Source organism: Drosophila sulfurigaster, chromosome 2L (assembly GCF_023558435.1).
Source record: "Drosophila sulfurigaster albostrigata strain 15112-1811.04 chromosome 2L, ASM2355843v2, whole genome shotgun sequence".
Taxonomy (NCBI): Eukaryota; Metazoa; Arthropoda; class Insecta; order Diptera; family Drosophilidae; genus Drosophila; species Drosophila sulfurigaster.
In genome coordinates, this window is record NC_084881.1 from 19,480,828 (window position 1) to 19,502,799 (window position 21,972).

At 44.0% G+C, this 21,972-nt stretch overlaps 4 protein-coding genes across 7 annotated transcripts; 2 read left to right on the top strand and 2 right to left on the bottom strand.

The window, feature by feature from the left end:
* Nucleotides 1–416: 416 nt before the first annotated feature.
* Nucleotides 417–11,915, bottom strand: LOC133850290 (AP2-associated protein kinase 1). Of its 4 annotated transcripts, XM_062286341.1 has the most exons (9): nucleotides 11,249–11,913; nucleotides 9,035–9,168; nucleotides 8,825–8,958; nucleotides 8,209–8,761; nucleotides 7,483–8,147; nucleotides 6,866–7,164; nucleotides 6,541–6,801; nucleotides 2,419–3,875; nucleotides 417–1,278 (listed from the first exon to the last, which is right to left on the bottom strand). In XM_062286341.1, the coding sequence occupies exons 1-9, from the start codon at nucleotides 11,394–11,396 to the stop codon at nucleotides 1,165–1,167; spliced, it is 3,765 nt and encodes a 1,254-aa protein (XP_062142325.1). In that variant the 5' UTR covers nucleotides 11,397–11,913; the 3' UTR covers nucleotides 417–1,164. The 4 variants fall into 4 exon arrangements, with proteins under 4 accessions (XP_062142325.1, XP_062142324.1, XP_062142326.1 ...); XM_062286340.1 differs by having other exon boundaries at nucleotides 417–3,875; nucleotides 11,249–11,915; XM_062286343.1 differs by lacking the exons at nucleotides 417–1,278; nucleotides 2,419–3,875 and adding an exon at nucleotides 4,969–6,440 and having other exon boundaries at nucleotides 11,249–11,912.
* Nucleotides 11,916–12,214: 299 nt separating this feature from the next.
* Nucleotides 12,215–15,807, top strand: LOC133850291 (transport and Golgi organization protein 6). Its single transcript, XM_062286344.1, has 3 exons — nucleotides 12,215–12,479; nucleotides 12,539–14,773; nucleotides 14,833–15,807. Exons 1-3 carry the CDS (start codon nucleotides 12,419–12,421, stop codon nucleotides 15,339–15,341), a joined length of 2,805 nt encoding a protein of 934 aa, XP_062142328.1. The 5' UTR covers nucleotides 12,215–12,418; the 3' UTR covers nucleotides 15,342–15,807.
* On the bottom strand, nucleotides 15,339–17,915 carry LOC133850294 (L-2-hydroxyglutarate dehydrogenase, mitochondrial). Its single transcript, XM_062286346.1, has 3 exons — nucleotides 17,373–17,915; nucleotides 16,424–17,287; nucleotides 15,339–15,805 (listed from the first exon to the last, which is right to left on the bottom strand). Exons 1-3 carry the CDS (start codon nucleotides 17,504–17,506, stop codon nucleotides 15,409–15,411), a joined length of 1,395 nt encoding a protein of 464 aa, XP_062142330.1. The 5' UTR covers nucleotides 17,507–17,915; the 3' UTR covers nucleotides 15,339–15,408.
* Nucleotides 17,916–18,809: 894 nt separating this feature from the next.
* On the top strand, nucleotides 18,810–21,313 carry LOC133850292 (zinc finger and BTB domain-containing protein 16-A). Its single transcript, XM_062286345.1, is given in 3 exon segments — nucleotides 18,810–18,905; nucleotides 18,968–19,115; nucleotides 19,117–21,313. Coding segments are annotated over 3 exon segments (2,295 nt in total). The 5' UTR covers nucleotides 18,810–18,834; the 3' UTR covers nucleotides 21,193–21,313.
* Nucleotides 21,314–21,972: the final 659 nt, after the last annotated feature.

Genomic DNA, 21,972 nt, shown 5'->3' on the forward strand with positions numbered 1-21,972 from the left:
ACATACCAGCGCACATCGTATATAAATATAAATATGTGCACATAAATACGTACATACATGTATTGAGCTTATCTTGCTTTTTCTCTCTGCATTCACTTTCGCACTCGCACACACTCGTTTGCACTTAAATACTTGCCATTCGCCATCAGCTGATTTGTGTTTACAGCTGTTACAGGCGACGATAAACGATGTCAACAGTCGCTGTCGAAATATTCATACTAGCACGCACAGCTGATTTGTGTTTACCTATTGGTTTAGGTAGCAAACAGCACAGCAACTACAGTAGCTGCCGAAATAATGGGCAGACAGGTTTGTATTTGGGGGGGAAACAAGTTTATTCGCTGAGAATAAAATATAATAATTATATGCATATACATATTGATAATTTATATACTCTCGATAATAATACATATTCATAAACAAATTGAGTACGAATTTTATTTAAATAATTGTTGGCTAATATTTAATAGCCATTTGTTTGTTAGTACATAATAGTTTTGCTATTCCTTTTCTTCTCGGGTTTAATTGATCATTTGTGTATACATATGCATGTGTGTGAGTGTGTGTGTGTGTGTGTGTTAAAGGATTATAATCACATTTACGTTTAAATATATATTAATATAGGAAGTGTAGGTATATAAATAAATATGCATTTTGTAGAATGGAAAAATGCTATAAACGATAATTCAAACTTTGGTCAACTTAAGCATTGTATAAATTCTAAATCCATTTCTTTTTTTCTTTCGCAAGTGCTTGCACTAAATAACAGTAATAATATATTATATATTTCTTTTTGTATATATCAATTAGTTGTTGCTTCTAATAATAATCATTTCATTCATCTTTTCATCAACGTGTTCTCAGATTAGCTGCAGTTTTGTTTTGTTTTTTTCTGTTTTCTTTATCTCAACTCGCAATTTTTCGAGGCTCTGTCATCAAAAAGATGTGCAGAGAAATACTTGGCTCAAAAAATACATTACATCATATCATATTCATATTATTATAGATATTGGCTATGTGTGTGTTAGTGTATATAATATGTAGTATATATAGATAGAATATATGTTTGTATGTGTTTATGGATCATCTACTATTTACTTAGCTCTAAGTTTATCTGCTTACGTGCATGGAAGTTCATTGTGTCTGTATCTGTGTGTGTGTTGTTCATGATGTTGATGATGTTGTGTGTTGTTGTTTTTGTTGTTGTGAGTGTTGTGTCTTTAACGTTATCTTTATCTTTGCGTTTGCGTTTGTGTTTGTATCTGTGGCGGCGGCTAACTGCAATGAGGGCAAAATGCAATGATCAAATACAAAAAAACGCAAAAGTGGAAATCAAATCAGATTACACTGAGAGAAAATTGCCACGATTTTCCCCCATCCCCGTCGCCACGTTGTGTGTGTGTGTGTTTACGAGAAGAGATTGTTGCGTCGCTTGAGCGAACCGAATTTCTTCTCCGCCTCGAGCAACATCTTCTCCTTGCGCACCACCTCAAAGGGAATCATTGTCTTGGACATGCGATCGATTTCCTGATCCGACGGAAAGTCCTCAAAGCTCATATTGCTGAAGCCCGTCTTCGCCGAGTTCTGTATGGTGTTCGATTGAAAGTTGCGACTGCTGCTGCCGCTGCTTCGATTCTCATCCTGCACAGCAGCTGCAACCACAACAGCATCATCATCATCATCATCGTCATGCGATTGATACTGCAGACGTTGATGCTTCTGCTTGCTGCCCGAGCTGAGCGATGATGTCGAGCCCAAGGCGCCGGCGCTGACCTTTTTGTACGCATGTCCCTTGACCTTTTGGGTGAGCTTGGCGGGCAACGCTCTCACAGCCAGATGGGACTTTTCCTTCTTCGGTTTGCCGGAGGCGACGGCGCTGCTGATGGGAACGCTGTTGTCATCTGCAACCAGATCGGCGGCACCACGCAACACCACGGGCTCCTCCTCGTCGTCGGGCGTAAAGTCGGAGCAGCGATCTTGGGAGATTTGCACAAAACCATTATCGGCTATCGGCAGCATGGGGGCAACTGCCTGGGGCATGGCTAGAGGTGTTGGTGTGGCTGTTGCAGTGGCAGCAATTGGTGGAGGTGCGGGTGATGGTGGTGCTGGAACAGTGGGCACATTCACATAGACACTGCTGCTGCCGCATCCGCGACTGCTATTCGTGGGATTGTGCTGCAGCGGTTCGGGCGTCTTATTGATGATAATCGAGTGATTTATCGTCACCACTGGCGCCGCATTCACTTTGATCACATGGTTATTGTTATTGTTATTATTGCTGCTACTCTTAATATTATTATTGTTATTAACAATTATGCTGTTACTGCTGGGATAGTGGAGCTGCAGCTGGGTCGGGGGCTGGACCTGGACCTGGACCTGGTTCTGATCGGGCGTTACGACAACACATTTGCGAATTACCTGTGGAAATGGCTCCGAGCCAAAGAGATCCCGCTGATCGCTGGCCTCCTCCTCCTGCTGCTGCTGCTGTTGCTGCTCCACTCTCGGTGGCTCCACTTCTCTCGTCTCGATAAACGGATTGAAAATGGGCTCATTGAACTCATCCAATTGCGCTGGAAATGTGGCAAAATTGGCCGCCTGGCTTACAGGCGTCACCGGCGCCCCTTTCACCGGCGTCGATGTCCACATTTCTGGCGGCTGCGACGGCGGCGGCGGCTTCGGTTTGGGCTTCGCTGTACGCTTGATGGCCTTGGCCACAGGCAGCTTAAACGGCGCCATGGCAAACACATCGAGCTCCTGATCTGACTCTCTATTCAAGTCCTGCTGCTGCTGCTGGTGATCTTGCTGTTCCTGTTGCTGCTGCGATTCAGTGCTGCTCTTGCTCTCCGCCGAGCCATAGTCGAGCTCATCATCGAGCAGCAGCGGTCGATCACCGAATTTGTGCAACAGATCGCTGGACGTGGGACTCAACTCCTCATTGCCAGCCGAACAGCTTTCCACGCCACCGCTTGAAACAGCCGCCGCTGCTGCTGCTGCAGCCGCCGCCGCAGCACGATCCTTTTTACGCATTCGCACCTTGACAACAACGCGACTGCGCACATCATCCTCGTGTGTGGTCACGCTCTCGCACTCCGCATGATACGCCGAGCTGCTGCAGGTCTTCACACTCTCGCTGATGCCATCCATGTCGACGCCATGGCCCAAGGGGCGACGCAGCTTCGAAGCGTGCGTGGCACGTGGATTCTCATCGAACAGATCATCGTCTTCGGCCCGCAAATCGCTCGCCGAACCAATCGAGTCCGCATCGTCGTCCGATTCAGCTGCTGCTGCCGCCACCTGAGCTGCTTGGGCAGCTTGTGCGGCCACCGCAGCTGCCATCATATTGAGTTGCTGTGCCGCCTGCTGGGCAGATGACGAGGGTCGCTTGGTGGTCGCCGTTTGACGCAACTTCTTCACGATCGGCAGATGCGTTGTCTTGTCCACTTTGTGGTAGGCAACCTGCTGGATTTTGTGTATGGTCTCTGGTATGTTGCTCGTCACAATCTGCTTGAAGATAGCCGCTTTCTTGCCACCAACCCCAGTGCCGCCATCGTCGCTGTCCTGCTGAAAGAACTCCGAGTCCGAGTCGTCGGACGTGGGCTGATCATTGCTACGCAATTTCTCATACTTATTGCGATCATCCAGCGGCAGTTTAACATAACTAGAGGCAGTCACATCCAGCGGCAATCCAACGACACCATCTGAGTCCGTTCTCAGTGCCTTGCCAATGAGCGAGGTTTTGTCCTCCTCCAGGGTGGGCGACAGCAGCCACTTGGATGAGCTGGATGAGACGGCATTGCTGTGATTGTTGGCGCCTTGGCATTGGGCGCCGGACGTCGTGGAGACGCCGCCCGAGGAGCAGCTGACCATGAATTTGGCTGTGGATGAGAATCAAGTACTTTTATGCAGTAAGGTAATGAGATTACGAATTATTACGGGCGGGGCGGGGCGTTGTCAGAGGGGGCGGAATAGGTGAATTTCTTTTTCTTTTTTTTTTGGTGGAGGTTAGCAGAAGAAACTGACAAGAGTTCAAGATTAGAGGGTTTCATGATATAAGGTGTTCAAGAAGATATATTAAGATAATTTTGTGTGAGTGTTTGTGAGTGTAACTAAGAGTGTGTGAGCGTGTGCGTGTGTGTGTGTGGTGAGTGTAACATTTTGAGGCGACGATTCGACGAACTTCGATTGAGACTGAAACAGCTTCCCGATATCCTGTGATCGATGAGTTGTGGACACATTTATAAAGTTAGGCTATGCACAGAGCGAAAAGCAAAGAAATTTATACTTTAACAAAAAGTTTAGAATTTAAAATTAATCAATATATCTATTATCTAATATGACAAATGAAAAATTTCTAATTTAAAACATAATTACATCTGTGCATAGCCTTTGGTGTTAGTTAAAATGAATTTGTTGTTTTCCCATTTTGATTTGTGTACGTTTTTTTTAGTTACGTTAGTTAATTAAATTTATAGTTTACAATTTGCTTGTGATTGGTTTTTATTGCAATTTGAATTCAGTTTTCAGTTTTAAACGCTGCTCTGCCTTAACTATCATACAATAAGTTTGCATTGATTTAACTTAAAATAAAACGCTTCGCATTGGTGGCTCATTTTTTGTTTGTTTAACTCTTTTGTTCATAAAAATATACGATATATATGTTTTATATATTTATTATATATATATAACTGTCATCTGTTGCATTTTGCTGTAGCTCATAATGTGTGTTTTACCTGACTTATTTTTTATGTTTGCTTTTCTTGCGCTTTCTCTTTTCGTTTTTGTTTTCATTTTGACTAAAACTAGAATTTTGCTCTTTGGAATAATACTTGAAATTGTTCATAATTTGATCATTTTATGTACAGTTATTAACAGGTTTTCTTTTTAGTTTTAATAGCTAGTTGAACATTTTTAATTGTTGCTGTGGTCTTTGTTAAGGAACTGACGTCAAACCGAACAAGTTTTTCTCTCTTTCGGTTTGGCAACTTTACTAATTCGCATTTCATTAATTTGTTTAATTTCTTTACTCGTATTTGTATATTGTCTGGCAATGATTGGACATTATTCTTTTGTTTGTTTTTAATTTCATTTGTTAACAACATTTGTGATTTTTAGTTCATTTGTTTAATTGCTGCCACATCCGCAGCGAACGCAGTTTGACGCGAACTTCTCGAATTTAGTAATGCAGAATTATTAAAAATGTAAAGAATATTTAAAAATTAAAAGAATATTGATTAAATTGTGATCGCTAATTTTGTTCTATCAATCAAATTGTTATTGAGCAGTAGCAGTAATCTCTAATGAATTAATTATCTTTAGTCGTTTAGCATAAATCTCTTTAGAATTGCACGTTTCGAATATTAAAATTAAGTTAATGAATTAATCGTAATATATTTTTGATATGCGGCAAATTATTGCTCAAAAAAATAGTTGATGCACTAGATAATTGCTAATTGCGCACATACAACATATGTGATATCTTTTGATTTATATATAAAGTTGTTTTTAGCTTATCGTAGATTACAGAAAAACACACATGAAAATATACAATAATTAGACAAAAAATAATTTATGAATGCATATGTCGAAGAAGAAAGAATCTATTGACATATACAAGCATTTTCGAAATTAACAAATACACAACAATTGAAAAAGAATTTGAAAGATAATTTTATAGGTAGGTATTATTATTTGTTTTTTGCTTTTTGTTTTTGGTTTTACACTCAACCACAACCACTAATTACGTTTTACATTAAAGTTTACTAATTTGTTATCTAGCATTTTAGACCAGCACCAGAATTGTTTTGTTTGTTAGAAGCGCTTAGATTGGAGTTGAAGATTAGATATATCGAATTAAAGTCAAGTAATTCAATTTTTGAGTTTTGGGTTAATCATTATACAATTACAAATAGTTGTCGTGGTTAGTATTAAGTGCAATTTAGATATTTACAAAGGGGAAAGGAGAAAACACTCTTAAGCTTAAGCTTTGTATGTGGATTGCAACCCGCAAGATGCAAAGATGAGGATCAATCATTTGTCATTTATCATCTCTATGGCACTCTAAAGCTTTCACCCACTCTCTATCACACTCTCACTCCCACTCTCTCTCTCTCTCTTTCTCTCTCGCCCAACATTTTGCTCTCTGTTTCTGCGTCTCAGCTTGTTTTAATCTCTGTCACAACAGCTACGGGATTGCGGATTTAAACTACGTTAGAAGCATTTAGGTTGAAGCATCTGTCTCGTCGTCTCTCTTTCGACTTTCTTCAATATTTCTCTGTTATTTCTGTCGATGTTGCAGTTGTCGATGCTGTTGCTGCTGTTGTTGGCTGTTGTTCTTCTTGTTGCTGCTGTTGCATGTTGCATGTTGCTTGTTGTTGTCTGTTACACTCTACTTGTGGGTGGGGTATTTTAGACTACGTCTACGTTCAACTCATTTTCACTTTCTAGATCGAGAGTATTGAGAGCAACAAAAGCAAACAATCGAGAAGCTAAACGTATTTCTGGCTTGGCAACATTAACAATTTTACAAATTTCATGCTTTACCTCCAGTTTTGCGCAGTGAGCTCGCCTTCTCGCGCAGACCCGGTGGCAAACTGAATGGCGCCGATCCAAATGGATCCTCTGAGAGTGCCGCCGCTTGTGGATGTGGCGACACAGAAGATGCTGGCACCACAGCAGCACCAGCAGCAGCAGCCGCAGTTGTCAATTGTGCTGTTCCTCCGCCAGTTGCCACAACATTTGCCACAGCATTCTGCTCCGTTGGCGTCAATGTCGACGTGGTCGACGCTGATTTGGCCGTAATGCCTGCAAGATTTACACAGAATTAAGATAAGAGCTTCGATTAAGTGTACTAAATTTGATTACTCACTGCCTTGGCTGCCACGTTGACGTATCTTATCGAACTCGGCCTCGAATATGTGATCTTCGGTCATTTGACTAAACGGTTGCTCCTCCTCAAATGGATTCCACGCCTCCACACGTTTGTCCATCGTCTGGCGTGCCAACTCATTGCTGGACAACGAAGTGGCTGCCGATGCGGCGCTGCTGGCATAAATGCCCGGATTGGATGCGGCGGTGGCCAACGTCACGTTCTGTGGTCCATCGCCGGACATGGCAATGTTGTTGTTGTAGGGCGCAAGGAACTGGCTGGTCTCATTGGCAAAGGTTCTGTGGCGGCGCAACAAAATATACATAAATGCAACATGAGAGTTGGAAAATGATGGAAATGATGTTGTGCGTATTTAATTCATTCATTTTAACTACTGATGCTTATTGAGCGCCGTCGTCATTGCTGCTAGCTCTTAATGAATGGTAAGTGAGTGTCAAAAGGAATAACACAGAGAGTGAGAAATAGAGAGAGAGAAAGTGGCAGGCAAAGGCAGGAAAGTGAAAGCAAGAGAAAAAGCAGACACATAGATACAGATACAGATACAAATACAAAGATACAGAATGCAAATACTCTACATTAGCTACTCTCTCACTCACTTGTTAAACGCCGAAGTGTCGCTAACATTGCGTCGATGACCACCGCCAGCGGCGCTTGGCTTTGGCGGCGTCAACATGTGCTTGGTGGGCGTGCCGCCGCCGCCGCCCGAGACAATCAACTCATTGGCCGTTGACTCCGCTGGCTCGGTGCCACCAACTGTGGCATCTACGTTGCCGGAAGCAGCTGCTGTTGTGCTCACTGCTGCTGCTGTAGTTGTTGTTGTGCTGTTGGCTGGCTCGTTGAACGGATCCGGATAACCGCTCGACTCGAACAAACTGTTGACCGCAGTGCTTGAGGCAGTTGTTGCAGTCGCAACGGCAACGGCAGCCACTGCTGTTGTTGCTGCCGCTGGCACAGCGGCTGTTGCTTCAGGCATGGCCGGAAAGTTGGCTTGAAATTGCTCCACAACTGGCTGCGGTTGCGGCTGTGGCGATGTGATATTCTGACGCGGCAACGGACTTGGCGGTAAGCCCAGACCCAGCGCCTTCTGGCCATGCACCGATGTGGAACCCTTGGGACGCGAACGTGGCGCCACACTGGTGCCCGCCTCCACCAACGAGACGTTCTGCTGCGTCTTGGCTGCCTTGGCGGCGGCATTGATTCGCTTCACTTCCGACTCGAATGGCGGCACAAGCAGCTGCTCAAAGTTCGGCAAAGGTGTTTTCTGTAAAGCATAGAAAACTTAATAAACGTTTTAATTTGGAAATTTTTCACCTTTAACTCACGTGCAGATTCTGTACGGGATTATCTTTGCCCGCCAGCCGGAATGCCACCTCGCACACCTGCCAAATGTTGGGACGATGCTCCATGTCCGTGTCCAGCATATACTTGATCAGCTGATGCATGCCACGCGAATACTTCGAGCTATCCGGTATGGCAAACTGACCATTCTGTATGGCCAGCGTGCTCTCGCCAAAGGGCAGCGCAAAGAAGCACAGCTTGTAGAGCATGCAGCCCAGTGCCCAGATATCGGCTTTGGTTGTAATGCTTTTGCCACTGTACAAATCAATCATTTCGGGTGCACGATACGAGAGTGTCGTATACTTTTGTATCTCCTCCTCGACCACAGTGACGCCGTGTTGTTGGGGATTCAGCGTTTTGGCAGTGGCCGAGCCAAAGTCACAGAGCACAAAGTTGCCGCCGTCCGTTTGCAGAATGTTCTCGACCTTTAGATCGCGATGAATGATGGGCGTTTGGCAGTAATGCAAACGCGACACCGCCTCGGCAATATCACAGAAAATGGTTAGCACTTCCGGTTCGGTAAAACCAACGTGTAATCTGCATGGCGAATATAATTGAATTAAATAGCAGACCACGTAAAGCATTTTTAATACTATTTACCTAGCATTCATCATGGCCAGCATGTGATGCTTGCAATATGGCATCAGCAGCAGTACTTCGCATACTCCGTTCCCGGTGGGCGTTATGCTGGAGTCCACATAGCCAATAATGTTCTTGTGACCGCTCAAATTGCTCTGCAAAAGGCATAAACGATAAAGTGATTAAGCATAGCGGAATGGAATTTCATTAAATTGCACATGCTTTGCTTACCGCAATTTGTATTTCACGCTTGGCCACATTCAAGTCATGCTCATTGTTCACGTACATGCGTTTCAGTGCGTACTTTGTGGATGATGCACTGCCTCCGCCGTTGCCACGCGCCAGAAAGACCATGGCAAAGCCGCCTGCAATACAAACACACAATACACAAATTAGTCAATATTGTGGGTATATTGGAAATGTAAATATGTATCAAAGTCTAGACTCTCTATAGAGTCTAGACAGCTGACAGCTGTAGCAACAATTCAACCGGAGGCCAGCAAGCAGCAATTACACCTTCGCATTTATGGCTGCATGTCTAATGAGTATGATAACTGAATTATCAGGTTTGCAAAACTGGGTTAAACAATTTAGCATTTGCAATACCTTTTAAGGATGTTGCAAATATCAATTATATAAACTGTAAATTACATAACATTTTAATAACATTTTGTAGAGCAATTAACATTTAAATTGCTTTACAGATAGTTTGCAAATAACATTATGTAAACTGCAACTTACAATATATGTTATTAACAGTACTTTAAGTTAGCATATATTAGAGTAGTGTGGATTTCACTTCAAAGGATTGGAAATAACATAAAATAAACTTTTACTGTTTTTTAACATTTTTCAATTTAAACGCCCGTCAACAAAGCTGATCTTATCAATGGGAATGATATATGTTTATTTCGTGATTCAATAATAAAAGTTGCCAAGCACAACAGAACACACACACACCCCTTGTATTCTATACCCTACACCCCCTCTATCACTACCTCACGCTATTGCTGTCTCGCTGCTTTAGCCACTCCAATGAACGATAAAAAGCGACGTAATAAACATACAAATGAACATAATAGGCACACACAACACATGTGTGTTTGATTGTACACACTACTATTGAAGGTCACGTAGAGCAGCAACAACAACAACAACGATGACAACAAGAATAATAATACAAATCATTTAGGGGGCAGAACCAAGTGAAATAGCAATAACAACAACAACGAAGATCTGAATGTGTGTGTGTGTTTGTGCGAGTGTAACTGTAGCAGTGCTCGATATCCATTCGACTTTTTAGTTGGCGTTTGTGAAATTATAACGTCAAATGTTAATGAATGCTGAAGGTTGCAGCAGCGCAGCAGCAGAGCCAACACAACAGCAATAACAATGCACACACACTTAAATTGTAATCGCAATTGTAACGCAGGGAGAGACACTCGCTGAGAAAAGTAAATTTCAAACGTAAAACGAGACGCAACTGACTAAGATAGCAACAACCGCAAACAGCAATAACAGCTTTAGCGAGGGAGACGGAGACAGCGACAGGTGCCCAAGTTAAGCTAAGCAGCTGAGTGAGCCAAAGGTGGCGAGAGGGGATTAACGGGAGTGTATTCAAGTGCGGCGAACTCCTTATGTATTGTCTCTCGCTCCAACATTTGAGTCATACGGCAGTGAAGTGTGCTGTTTCAATTGTTGCTGTTTTGCCCGAACGAATTGGCAACTCTGGCAAATAAATTGAACAATAAAGACAGCTGAGCAGAGACAGTGAAATAGCAGCAATAACAACATACACTATTGCCTGCCAAGTTTGCAAAAATAGCCAAAAAGCTGAAATATATCAATAAAAGTAGCCAAGTAAAAGGTGAAAGAGAAGACTCCACGTAATAAATGCAAATCAAATAGTCAGGCAGCTGATGTGAAATGTGTTTGCCAAGCACTCAGCTGTCGTTGCAGGATATTATTCACTTCAATTCAAGGACAACGGCTGCAATATATATTTGCGCCATCCTTCCTTGCTTTTCCTTGCCTTGGACTTTTATGTCAATGCTGAACTCTGGCATTTGTGCAAAGTGAAAGAGAGAAAGAGAAGGTGAAAGAAAGAGCACGCGCGTGGGGCGAATAGAAAAACTATTGCTTTATTGGCTTTAATTAACATGCATAATTGATTCAATTTCAATTGATTTGTGGAGTAGAGAAGCTAAGGTTATTCTTTGTGTAGCACTTGTTCTTCCTACGTTGTGGCATGCGACAAGTGGCGCCAACATGCAGCTGTTTATGTTCCCCCAAATCCCCCTATAATTTTATCTTATCTGCAGGCGCATTGACAAACTTTAAATCAGGTGGCAACGCGATAAGCGAAATACCAAACACACACATGCATACGCATACTCCCCCTCACACATACACACACTGTGATAAGCATTTCCCCCCTTGGCTTACCTTCGGCCAAAACATCCTCAACGGTGACCGTGACGCGTCCAACTGTGAAAACCTTGCCAACGAAACTGTTCGTCTCCTTGGACGAGGAGCTGTTGTGCGAATTATCCAATTTCTCATTTCTGTCGAATTTCGACAGGATTTTCTTCATTTTTTATTACTGTTGTTTACTGCAACCACCAGCGAAGCAGCGACTGCGGCGTCGACAGCGACGTCGGCAGCTGAGTGAGTGTCTTTTGCTTAATTGCGACCGCGTTGCGTAGGCGTTTTTCCTCTTTTTTGCAAATGGTAGGCGTGCTAATCTTGCCTCACAATTAAAACCCGAAATTTCGAGTTTAATTTTGTTTTTGTGTTGCGCACTTTTGCTTTTTTATTTTACGCTGCACTTTTTCGCATTTGCATGTCAGTGATACACACACACGCGCAATCACACACACTATGGAAAAAGAAAGTTGTTCGATTTTCCTGCTTTGCACGTACTTTGTTTACAGACAGCAATCGTATTGCTTATGAAATTCGATTTTCTTTTCGTATTATTGCTTTTTCTTTAGTTGCACATTAACATATTATTTGCACGCAATAACTATTTACAACCTTTGCAGCAACAAAAAACGTACGAATTCAGTGCAATTTTTTTTTAAATTGGATTTCACTAACTTGCTGTGCCGTAGAGATGGACAAACGTCGATGGCACCAACGATATATCGATGTTTCTTGAAATCGTTATTAACCATCGTTTTCTTATGACAAACATTGGTGGTTGGGAACGATATTTTAATTGTATGTAATTATTAAATAAAGGACGGCTTTTAGATGAAATGCAAATTGTTTCTTATCGCAGTTTTACTTAAGCACCTGTTTCTGGATGTTACTGATAGTACATTTTAAAAAATATATTTTAGTATTTTTATACCAAAACAACTAGAGATGCCACATGTTGCCACCTGCATTCAAATTTAAAAAACGAAATAATGTGTGATAATAATTGTTAAATACTCATTTCGAAAACTACTTAAACTATATAGAAACCTAATAATGATTAGTTAACTAATAAAAAAGATTACACATATCACAGTGTCATTCTGCATGTCGGTGCTGCCATCTGGTTGACAAAACAAAAAACAGCTGTTTCGAGGAATTGCAAAATATTTTGCAAGTTACACTTGGCGCGCAATGATTAACATAGCGAAATACTTTGCATTACTTGAGAAATTAAGCTTCGAGCATGCATTGGGTGAGTATTAATCAATTATTTGCCATTATTCTTTCAAAACAAGTAATTATTCGCTGTAGCAAACGAAAGTAAAACCCAGAACTCGACTAATTCACCACAAACGTCGGCTTCTATTACTGACAATTTGAAACACTTGGAGAAATACGTACTACTCGATGTTGCCCAGCAGTTGCAGGAGCTGTGCAACGCCTTGGGCGTAGAAGAAAAGATTGACACAAATGACAACACCATCAACTGCTACATAATACGACTGCTGCACGTGTTGCACACGTTGTCCTCGAACATCAATTTCCACAGCGATGCTCGAGAGGATCTGATCTCTGTGGCGCATTTAAAGCTCTGCATCCAGACGACCCAAGAGTTGTCCTACTATGCGCTGCGCTGTCAACTGCACCAGGATTTCTACAAATCGCCCGTTTTCAAAAACTTCAGCAACAATGACTTATCGATTCCAACCTCGCTACTCCTGCTAAGCATTCAGTTCTTTATTACACGTCTGCTGCCCATTCGCCAGCTGAATATTGCCAACGCCATGGAGCTGGTGCAGCGGGATCTGCTGGCAGCCATCATGAGTCTACGCACACAGCAATTGCCAGTGGAGCAACAATCCCAATTGAATGCAGCACTTTCGTATTTATGGCAAAACGAATCCAAGGCGGACTTCTTTCGTCACGTCCTGTTGCTGAAGGCAACGCCACAACTTTCACCTCAACTCGCCAAGCAACTGCACCAACAACTATTACACAAATTGAGCTTGCCCCATGGATTTGCCAGCTTAATTGCGGCACTACACACGGCATCCCAAAATCTTGACAGCACGCGCAGTGCAGAAGTTGTGGCGCATATTGTGGCACAACGCGGCTACTCGCCACGTTTGCAGCAGCAGCTCATCGAACAGATCTTCGACTACTGTCGTCTACAACTCTCGAACGTCAACAGCATGATTTATGGCGTGTTGAGTCTGCGACGTCTCTGTGAACTCAATGAAACGAATCGAGCGAGTATCGAACACATTTTAACTGCTCATTGCCAGCCGCTTGTCCAGCCTGAAGATTTGCTCAGTGGACTGATCATTTGGGAGCAATCAGAACTAACGGCATGCCTTCAACTCTGGCAGCAACTCTTCTGCAGCTCCAGTGTGGCATGTTTACCCAGCTCGCTGTTGATTCCTTACATTCCGCTGCTGCTGCAGCTCCATGAACAGTTGCCAGCTGGAGATGAAAGGAAATCAGTGTCTGCTTTGATCAGTCGCTGTCTGGACAACAGGGATGCCGAGCTGGAGCTGCCCCAGCAATTGCAACGTCTGCTCAGCTGGCAGCTAGACGAGAACCCGCCTTGGCAATCGCTACATCAACACGTTGCTTTAGAAAAGGAAACGCTACAAGTGAAGGTACAACAGGCGGAGCTTGTCGAGCAACGGGATTACACTCCCAGTCACACGATGTGCTCGCTTCTGATGTCGGACAACAATCATGCGCTCACCAGCAAAGTGTTTCTCGCACTGCTGCGTTTAATGCTGCAACAACTAAGCGAAGGATCATCCATTGGGCTGCTCTCCAACGAAGAAGAGTTGGCGCATTTTCTGCAATCGAAATACCAGCTGAAGATGCAGCTGCTGGTGGCCCTTGAGCTGCTTGTGTGGCATCCGCCGCTCAAGGCGCAATTAGCACAAACACAGAGTAAACAATTCATGCAGCTGCTCAGCGAGTTGCTGCAGCAGCGTTTGTCCAATCAAAAGCCAACTGTCGAAGCAGATCAAACACTTCTTGTCTGCTTAATGCTGCTACAGGAGTTGTTGGAAAGCAGTGAGCAACTGCAGCTGGCGGAGAGCACTCAACGACTGCTCAAGCCTTTGCAGCAGCTGGCTGCCCAGACGCCCAATGAGCTGGTGAAGCAGGCAACGCGGTCGCTGTTGAGTCTGCTGCTTGGTGATAGAGTTTCCACTCAGCCAACTGCTGATCGATCGGCCTTCCAAACAGCACGCGAGCTCATCGAACAGAAGAAGCCACATCTGCAGGTCTATGGCATCCAGCTGATAGTCCAGGCTTTGCGCAACAAGGATGTGGAGTTTACTTCACAATGCCATCGCATTTTGGCCTTAGCTTTGGAGACTTTAAAGAGCAACCAAGAGTCGTATACATTCCTCAATTGCGTGCGCCTGTTTGTGGCGTTGGTGCACATCATGGAGTCGGAGGTGCTGGACTTGCTCAGCGCTGAGTATTTGGCGGAGACGGCGCAACTCGACTATCGTCTGTTGGTAGGCGAAGCAATACTCAAGTCAGCCCAGGAAATTGGTGAGTGCAACTGCTTTAATATTCACCACCGCTTGCTAATGCTTTTGGCTTATCAACAGGTCCACTTTGCTATCGCTATAAGATTGTGCTGCTCAACTGCTTTCTGCATGGCACCAAGTCACCTTTAGATGAGTTGCGCACCTCGTCCTATGCCAATCTGGCGCAGTTGTGTCGTCTGCTTGCATATCAGGTGCACAGCTTCTTCCAGGAGTTGCTGCAACTCATCAACGATGAGCTAAGCTTTGGCAGCTATTTGCCTGCCAAGCGTGGCGCTTTGCTGGTGCTCGCAGAACTTTTGGCAGGCATGGAAAATCTGCTGGACTATCAGGATATATTGTTGCCAGTCTATCGACTTCTGCGCGCCATCGAAGCGAATGAGGATGCCGATCCACAGATGCGTCAACATGCTGCCAATGGCTTGAAGACATTGAATGCCAAGTGTCGAGAAATGTTGCAGACGAGCGTTGATCCCTTAGAGCAAATGCAACGCGAGATTAAAGTGCTGGGCATAAAGGAGCCAGTTGCCTCCTCATCTAAGAAGCAACGACACATTCTCGAGTTGAACTAAGATTACAAAATATACATGCGTTTAATGCTCAATTTGTAAAAAAAGACACTTGGGATTTTCGAGTGGGCTAACAGCTGCTCTTTCCTATAGCGAATTCAGTTTCGATTTTGTCGGCTATCATCTTGGCAATGGCCAAGCTGCTGGTGGCACCAGGAGATGGGGCATTGCGGCAGTGCAGCACACGCTTGGCCAGCGGTCCGGATCCCTCGCCACGATCAAACACAAAGTCATCCACGAGATTGCCACTCAAATCCAGAGCCTGGGCACGCACACCAGCTGGGCCACGTTCAATGTCATACTCCGTGACCTCAGGGATGTATTTCTGCAGTGCTTTCACTTGAAGATTGATGAATGCCGACTTGCTCATCTCGCTGAGGCCAAAGCCGATGTATTTGCTGGCCATCTTGAGGAAGCCGGGATAGCGCAGGGCATCGAAGAGCTCAAAGAGATTGATATCACTCCACCTGCAAGGGAAAATACATGTTATTTTAGGTTGTAAATTACGTAAAAGCGGTCTGTCAAATTCTCTCCAACTATATTATTAGTAAACGAATAACTGCTAGTAAAATTTTCAACTAGAATTTTATGATTTGTTGTTATAAGCGGGATTACAAATAAGATTTAAACGGCTTTTAGAAATTTGACTTAAAGTTAACATTAAAATTATTTCTAACGTTGGGTTTTTAATTTATACAAAAAAATATGAAAAGAATTGCACTTTTAATAAAATTAAAATCTAAGAGATATGTTCTAGCTCTTATACAAAAATGCTATTTTAATTTATAGATGTTTCTAGATAAAATAATTAATCAAAAATTTAGAAAAAGTTCAATTTGTATACTAAAAAGAAACGGTCCTTGTGGGTAGGGCAAAATTCAATGGAAAACTTTATATAAATGCATATACTAATCAGATAAATAACTTTAAAGGCTCTTATAGTCTTGAGATCTACTAATGAAAAATATTGCTGTCTGTAAACGTATCAAAGAAGGTCGTTCTAATTAATTGTCAATAACTGAGCTTGTTCATCAAGAAAGTCATAAAATGTTTAGCGGTTGTAAAGAATCATTCAATCTACTCACGTGTAGCCTTCGCGCTTGAGCGCCAACACAGCATTGGGTCCCAGCCAGATGGAGCCGTCCATGCGGGGCGTGAAGTGCACACCGAGGAAGGGGAAGCGGGGATCGGGCACTGGATAAATGTTGCCACGCACCATGTGTTGCTTCTCCTTGGAGAGTAGCAAGTACTCGCCACGGAAGGGCACAATGCGGGGGGAACGAGGACAGCCGGTCAATTCAGCCAAAAGATCCGACTGGAGGCCACCACAAGTCAAGACGTTACGAGTGCGCACTGTTTGATGCGGTTTGCCACCATGAATGGTCACTGGATAATCGCCAGCGTTGCCTTCCTTGGTCTCCGAGAACTTGGTCACCTTAAAGTCCAGGTAAATGTCGCCGCCAGCGCGCTTAAAGTCCTCGCCATAATGCTGGGTAACCAGACCCCAATCCACAATGCCAGTGTGTGGACTGTGGAGTGCCTTCAAGCCGCGGCAATAGGGTTCAATCTCCTGAATCTCATCTCCTTCAATCATACGCAAATCGGGCACCTTATTCGCTATGCCACGCTGCTCCAGATCCTTGAGCAATTCGACTTCCCGGGCATCGGTGGCCACAATGAGTTTACCCACCTTCTTGTAGGGAATCTGATGCTCATCCAGATACTTGTAAGCCAGGTGCAAACCCTCCACACAAAGGCGAGCTTTCAATGTGCCGGGTTTATAGTAGATTCCCGCATGAATGACACCCGAGTTGTGGCCACTCTGGTGCATGGCCAACTTGGGTTCCTTCTCCAGCACGGCAATCTTCAGTGATGGATGGCGTAACAGTATTTCGCGCGCTGAGGCCGCGCCCACAATGCCACCGCCCACGACAACAAGATCATAATCGCTGTGGTTGTAGTGATATGGAAATTAATTGCTTTCAAATTTGACACGCGTCGAACAATGAAAGTAATCTTATCTCGTCTGCTTACCGATTGCTGTTGTTGTGCTGCCAGCGGCGCTGTCTGTCCTGAATTTGGGTTGTTGCCCTCGACGTCGATCCTCCCAGCTGATTGAAGCGTAGCGAGCAGCGATGGACGCCTATTTGTCTGAGCAGCTGGGACATAATGCTCTACTTATTATGTATGTTGCTAAAAAAAAAGACCTTGTTTGACCTTGCTGCCCGAAATACAAACGAAACTCGACTGAGGCGACGTCGTCGTTGCTAGTGGAATTTTTAGCAGCAAGATGTTACTTTATTGCTGGACTGTGCTTGTGGCGGGCGGTGGGTGGTGGACAGTGGGCGGTATAACAGCTGATTCAGCTGATGATAAGAGCGTTTAACAGCGCTAACTTGGCGCGAAATGGTGCGTTAACAGCCTGTCCATTAGCTCATATTTGCGTCTACGATTTGCAGCTTTCTTTTTGTGGTCGGCCACCTTTTTTGAAATTTCTATGCACCACAAATTTGTTACGCACACTTTATATCAACTACATGTCGAGAAGTTAGTTTAATTTTGTGTTGATTTTGAAATTATTTTTTGATTTGTGTAACACAGCACAAACAAGCACTGCTTCTCGCTTGCACATTCTGCACAAGACTGTTATAAACAGCGCTGGACTGCGATTTTTGCGGGCGGTGAATAGTGGGTGGTATAACAGCTGATTGCAGCTGTTGTAAACGCATTTTAACAGTTTTCACTAGAAGCACAGAAGTGCGTTAACAGCGCGTCCACAACTCATTTTTGCGTCGACGATTTACCTTTTTCGTTGTTTGGCACCTTTTTTGAAACAATGATATTTGCACTGCACTTAGAGTATCTTAGGGAAAATATTCATCACCTTTTATCCGCGTAGTAAATAGTAAACTTAATTTTACTGTTGATTTTGTATATAAAGTTGATTTTACACAACCACAACCAATTTCTGGCTTTTCGCTTGCACATTTTACCGAGACCGTTCACAGCGCTGCAATTTCAACACAATGCTGTAAATATTAGTCGCTGTTTAGAAGCATCCCCATTCACTGTTAATGCAAGTGCAATTTTACCGGCACTGTTTTTTCTTTTCTTTACACCTTTTCGAAATAGCAGCTAACAACCGATTTATACAGCACTACGAATTTGTAAGACACGCATTACATAATTACTGTTAAAAGTAGAAAATGAATTTAATTTTAGCGTTGACTCCAATAAAGTTTATTTTTTTTCCGGAATACAAGTAATTGCTCGCTTTTTGCTTGCACATTCTGCATAACACTGTTAACAACAGCACTGCAATTTTAACAGCACACTACAAATGCTAATCGCTGTTAAGAACAGCTGATTTGTGAGTATAACAGGACGCTGCTAATGGAAATGCAATTTTAATGCGCTGTTAATAAATGAAAACAAACAAATTGAAAGTGCAAATAGCTTTTTTAAGTGAAAACTAATTACCAATAAGAATGCACAAATGCCCGCCCACTGTGCGGTAGTCAACTGTAGCGACAAATACGTACATTCCGGCAGCATTTCCTTCCACAGGTGCGCTCAAATACATAGTTTAAGCAGTCCAAAGCAACGGATAACTACTTTTATATTTGCAGATTTCCGTTTAAGCGTAAGGATTTGCTGCAAAAATGGAAGGAATTCACACAGCGCAGTGGCCAATGGATGCCCTCGAAGTGGAGCGCCGTCTGCAGCCGTCACTTTGTCGATGCCGACTTCAGTTGCTGCAACAATCGTAAGACACTCAAAAAAGAATGCGGTGCCCACGGTGCGAGTGGCAGCGACCGAGTCACTCAACGTGATTGTGGAGCAGGTGACGCTGCCACCGCCAGCAGCAGCCACAACAGCACCAACAGAGACGCCGCCTGTCAGTGGCACAAAGAGCACTTGCCGCTTTTGTGGCACTTCAGCCTTGAACTGCGTCTCCTTCGACAAGAGCTTTGAACTCTTCGGCATGATACAAAAGTGCTTTCCCACGCTACAAATACTGCAGGACGACACACTGCCGCTGCCCAAGGACATCTGTGGCGACTGCTGCCGCCAACTGGAACGTTTCTCGCAGTTCTGCGATGTTGTGATGTTGGCGCAAAGTGAACTCCAGCGCAAATATCGCCGCCAGCTGAAGATCAAGCAGGAGCCAGTGGTGCGTGTGAAGCAGGAGGCATGCGAGAGCATTGACAATCTATTTCCTGACGAACTGGATATGGGACTGGAAGAGCACGAGCAGGAGGCCGATGATGAGACGGAGCACAAGTTTCCATTCTGTGATTTTCCCATGCTCAATGCGCAGGACATTATCAATAATTGTGACATCATGGAGATTATCAATCTGGATGATCCATTCATCAACATTACAGACGACGCAGATCCGGTTAATGCAGCCTCCGCAACTCTGCCTGCTTTGCCTAGCGTTAATGAGATGCTGCAGTCAGAGCTGCTCACCGAGGAACACAACTACGCCAAGGAGGATTGGCAGCTGCCGGCGTTGCAACAATACAAAACCGAGAAGGTGGAATGCGTCGAGAGTCAAGCGACGTCTACAGCCGAGCAAGCAGCCACAGCTGAAGCAACGACGCGCAGCTCGAAGCCAATTGTGACGAATGTCAGCCAGATTCCACATCCCATGCTCTGCAAGCTGCTGCCACCGCCACCTCCGCCGCCAACAACAACAGCAACAACAACGAGCAGCAAACCCAACATTGTGGTGCTCAACGATAGCGTTGTCAAATCCTCCGCCTTTCGGCTGCACAATTGCACTTTGTGCACCACCAAGTTCTTCACCGCCGAGAGCCTCAATCAGCACTATGCACAGCTGCATGCCACACCCGCCGAGACAGTGACGCCCATGGTCAGTGTGCCACTGGAGGCAGCCGGCGCTGTGGCAGCAGCAACTCCAGCTACTGCCGCCTATTGGCAATCGGATTTGTTGCCACCTCAGCTGCCGGCCAAGAAGAAGATCGACATACTCGACATGCAGCGCAGTTTCTTGCATCACAACGATCTCATTGCGGCAGCAGCGCTGCCCACCTCCACCTCAGACTCCACCTCCGTTGCATCCTGCAATGCGGCAACCAGCACGCAACCGCATAACGCATACGCCCAGTTCGCCGAAATCTATCGGCGCTGTCGCCTGCGGTTGCGCCACCAAAGCAAACGTGCCGTGCGCCTTCGCCTGCTGCGCTGTGGACAGTGCACGCTTGGATTTGGCAACGTGCAACAGCTGCTGTTGCATCGCCAGCGCAAGCGGCACTTTGTGCTGCCGCCGCCACGCACGTTTGCCGTCAAGTGTCCAGGTTGCCAGCGTCTGTTGCGCACTCGCCTCGCGTTGCGGCAACACATGCGCTACATCTGCCACAAGTTGCCGTTGCGCAATGCGCGCCTGCAGAGCTACAAGTGTCGCCACTGTCGCAGCATCAGTTTCACCCACTGGCGTTTCTATCGCCGGCATGAACTCAAGTGTCGTCTACGCCAACCTAGGGTCAAGACAGCATCACCCTCGAAAGGTGCCACAAAGCGTCGCCCGTTGCCGTTGCCAGCGAAACGTGCCACACACAACTGCCCCGATTGCGAGAAGACGTTCAGCTCGCAGACGGGACTCAAGCAGCATCGCATCACACACACTTCGGAGCGTCGCTACAAGTGCAGCATCTGTGATCGCGTCTTCAAGCGGCGCAACGGCCTCTCGCAGCACGTCAAGGGCTACCATCTGCAGCTGAAGCCGCATCAGTGTCCAGTCTGCCAGCATCGCTATGCTCTGAAGTGCGACATGTTGCGATGTCGCCACTCGCAACGACGCGGCGCCAACGACAACCAAAAAACCTAAAACTGACTATTCGAAATAAATAGATTTTTATACCACACAAATATATCTTTGAACTGATTTGTTGAGAGCGAAGTATTATAATACTATTATATTATTTAATCATTATTAAATCATTCTATGAGAACTTTAAGAAGGAAATTTACGAAGTCTATTTTCATATTACAGAGAAGAGAATCGAGATGACTATGATTTGTATACAACTTAAATGAAATGATTTGTTGATCATTCATTCAATGATCTTTGAAAACAAATTTGTGCAAGTATTTTTCTAAGATTTCTAAGATGAATATGATAAAAATCTTAAATATATCTTTGAACTTATTCGTTGAGAGCGAAGTATTATTATACTATTATATTATTTATTCATTATTAAATCATTCTATGAGAATTTTAAAAAGGAAATTTACGAAGTCTTTTTTAATACTACAGAGAAGGTAATCGTGATGACTATGATTTGTATACAACTTTAATATATCTTTGAAATGATTTGTTGAAAGCGAAGGCTTCTTATATTGTTTATTATTATTATATCATTCAATGATCTTCGAAAAACAAATTTGTGGAAGTATTTTTTTCATATTTCAAAGAGTAATATGATAAAAATCTTAAATATATCTTTGAACTTATTCGTTGAGAGCGCAGTATTATAAAACTATTTTATTATCCAATTAGATAACAAAACACTTTTAAGATTATATTTTGATCACTCTAATTTGCTTTCCTTGGGAAGGAAATGTGAAAACCAATTTTCGTTTTGTAAATAGATATTAAGCCGAACCA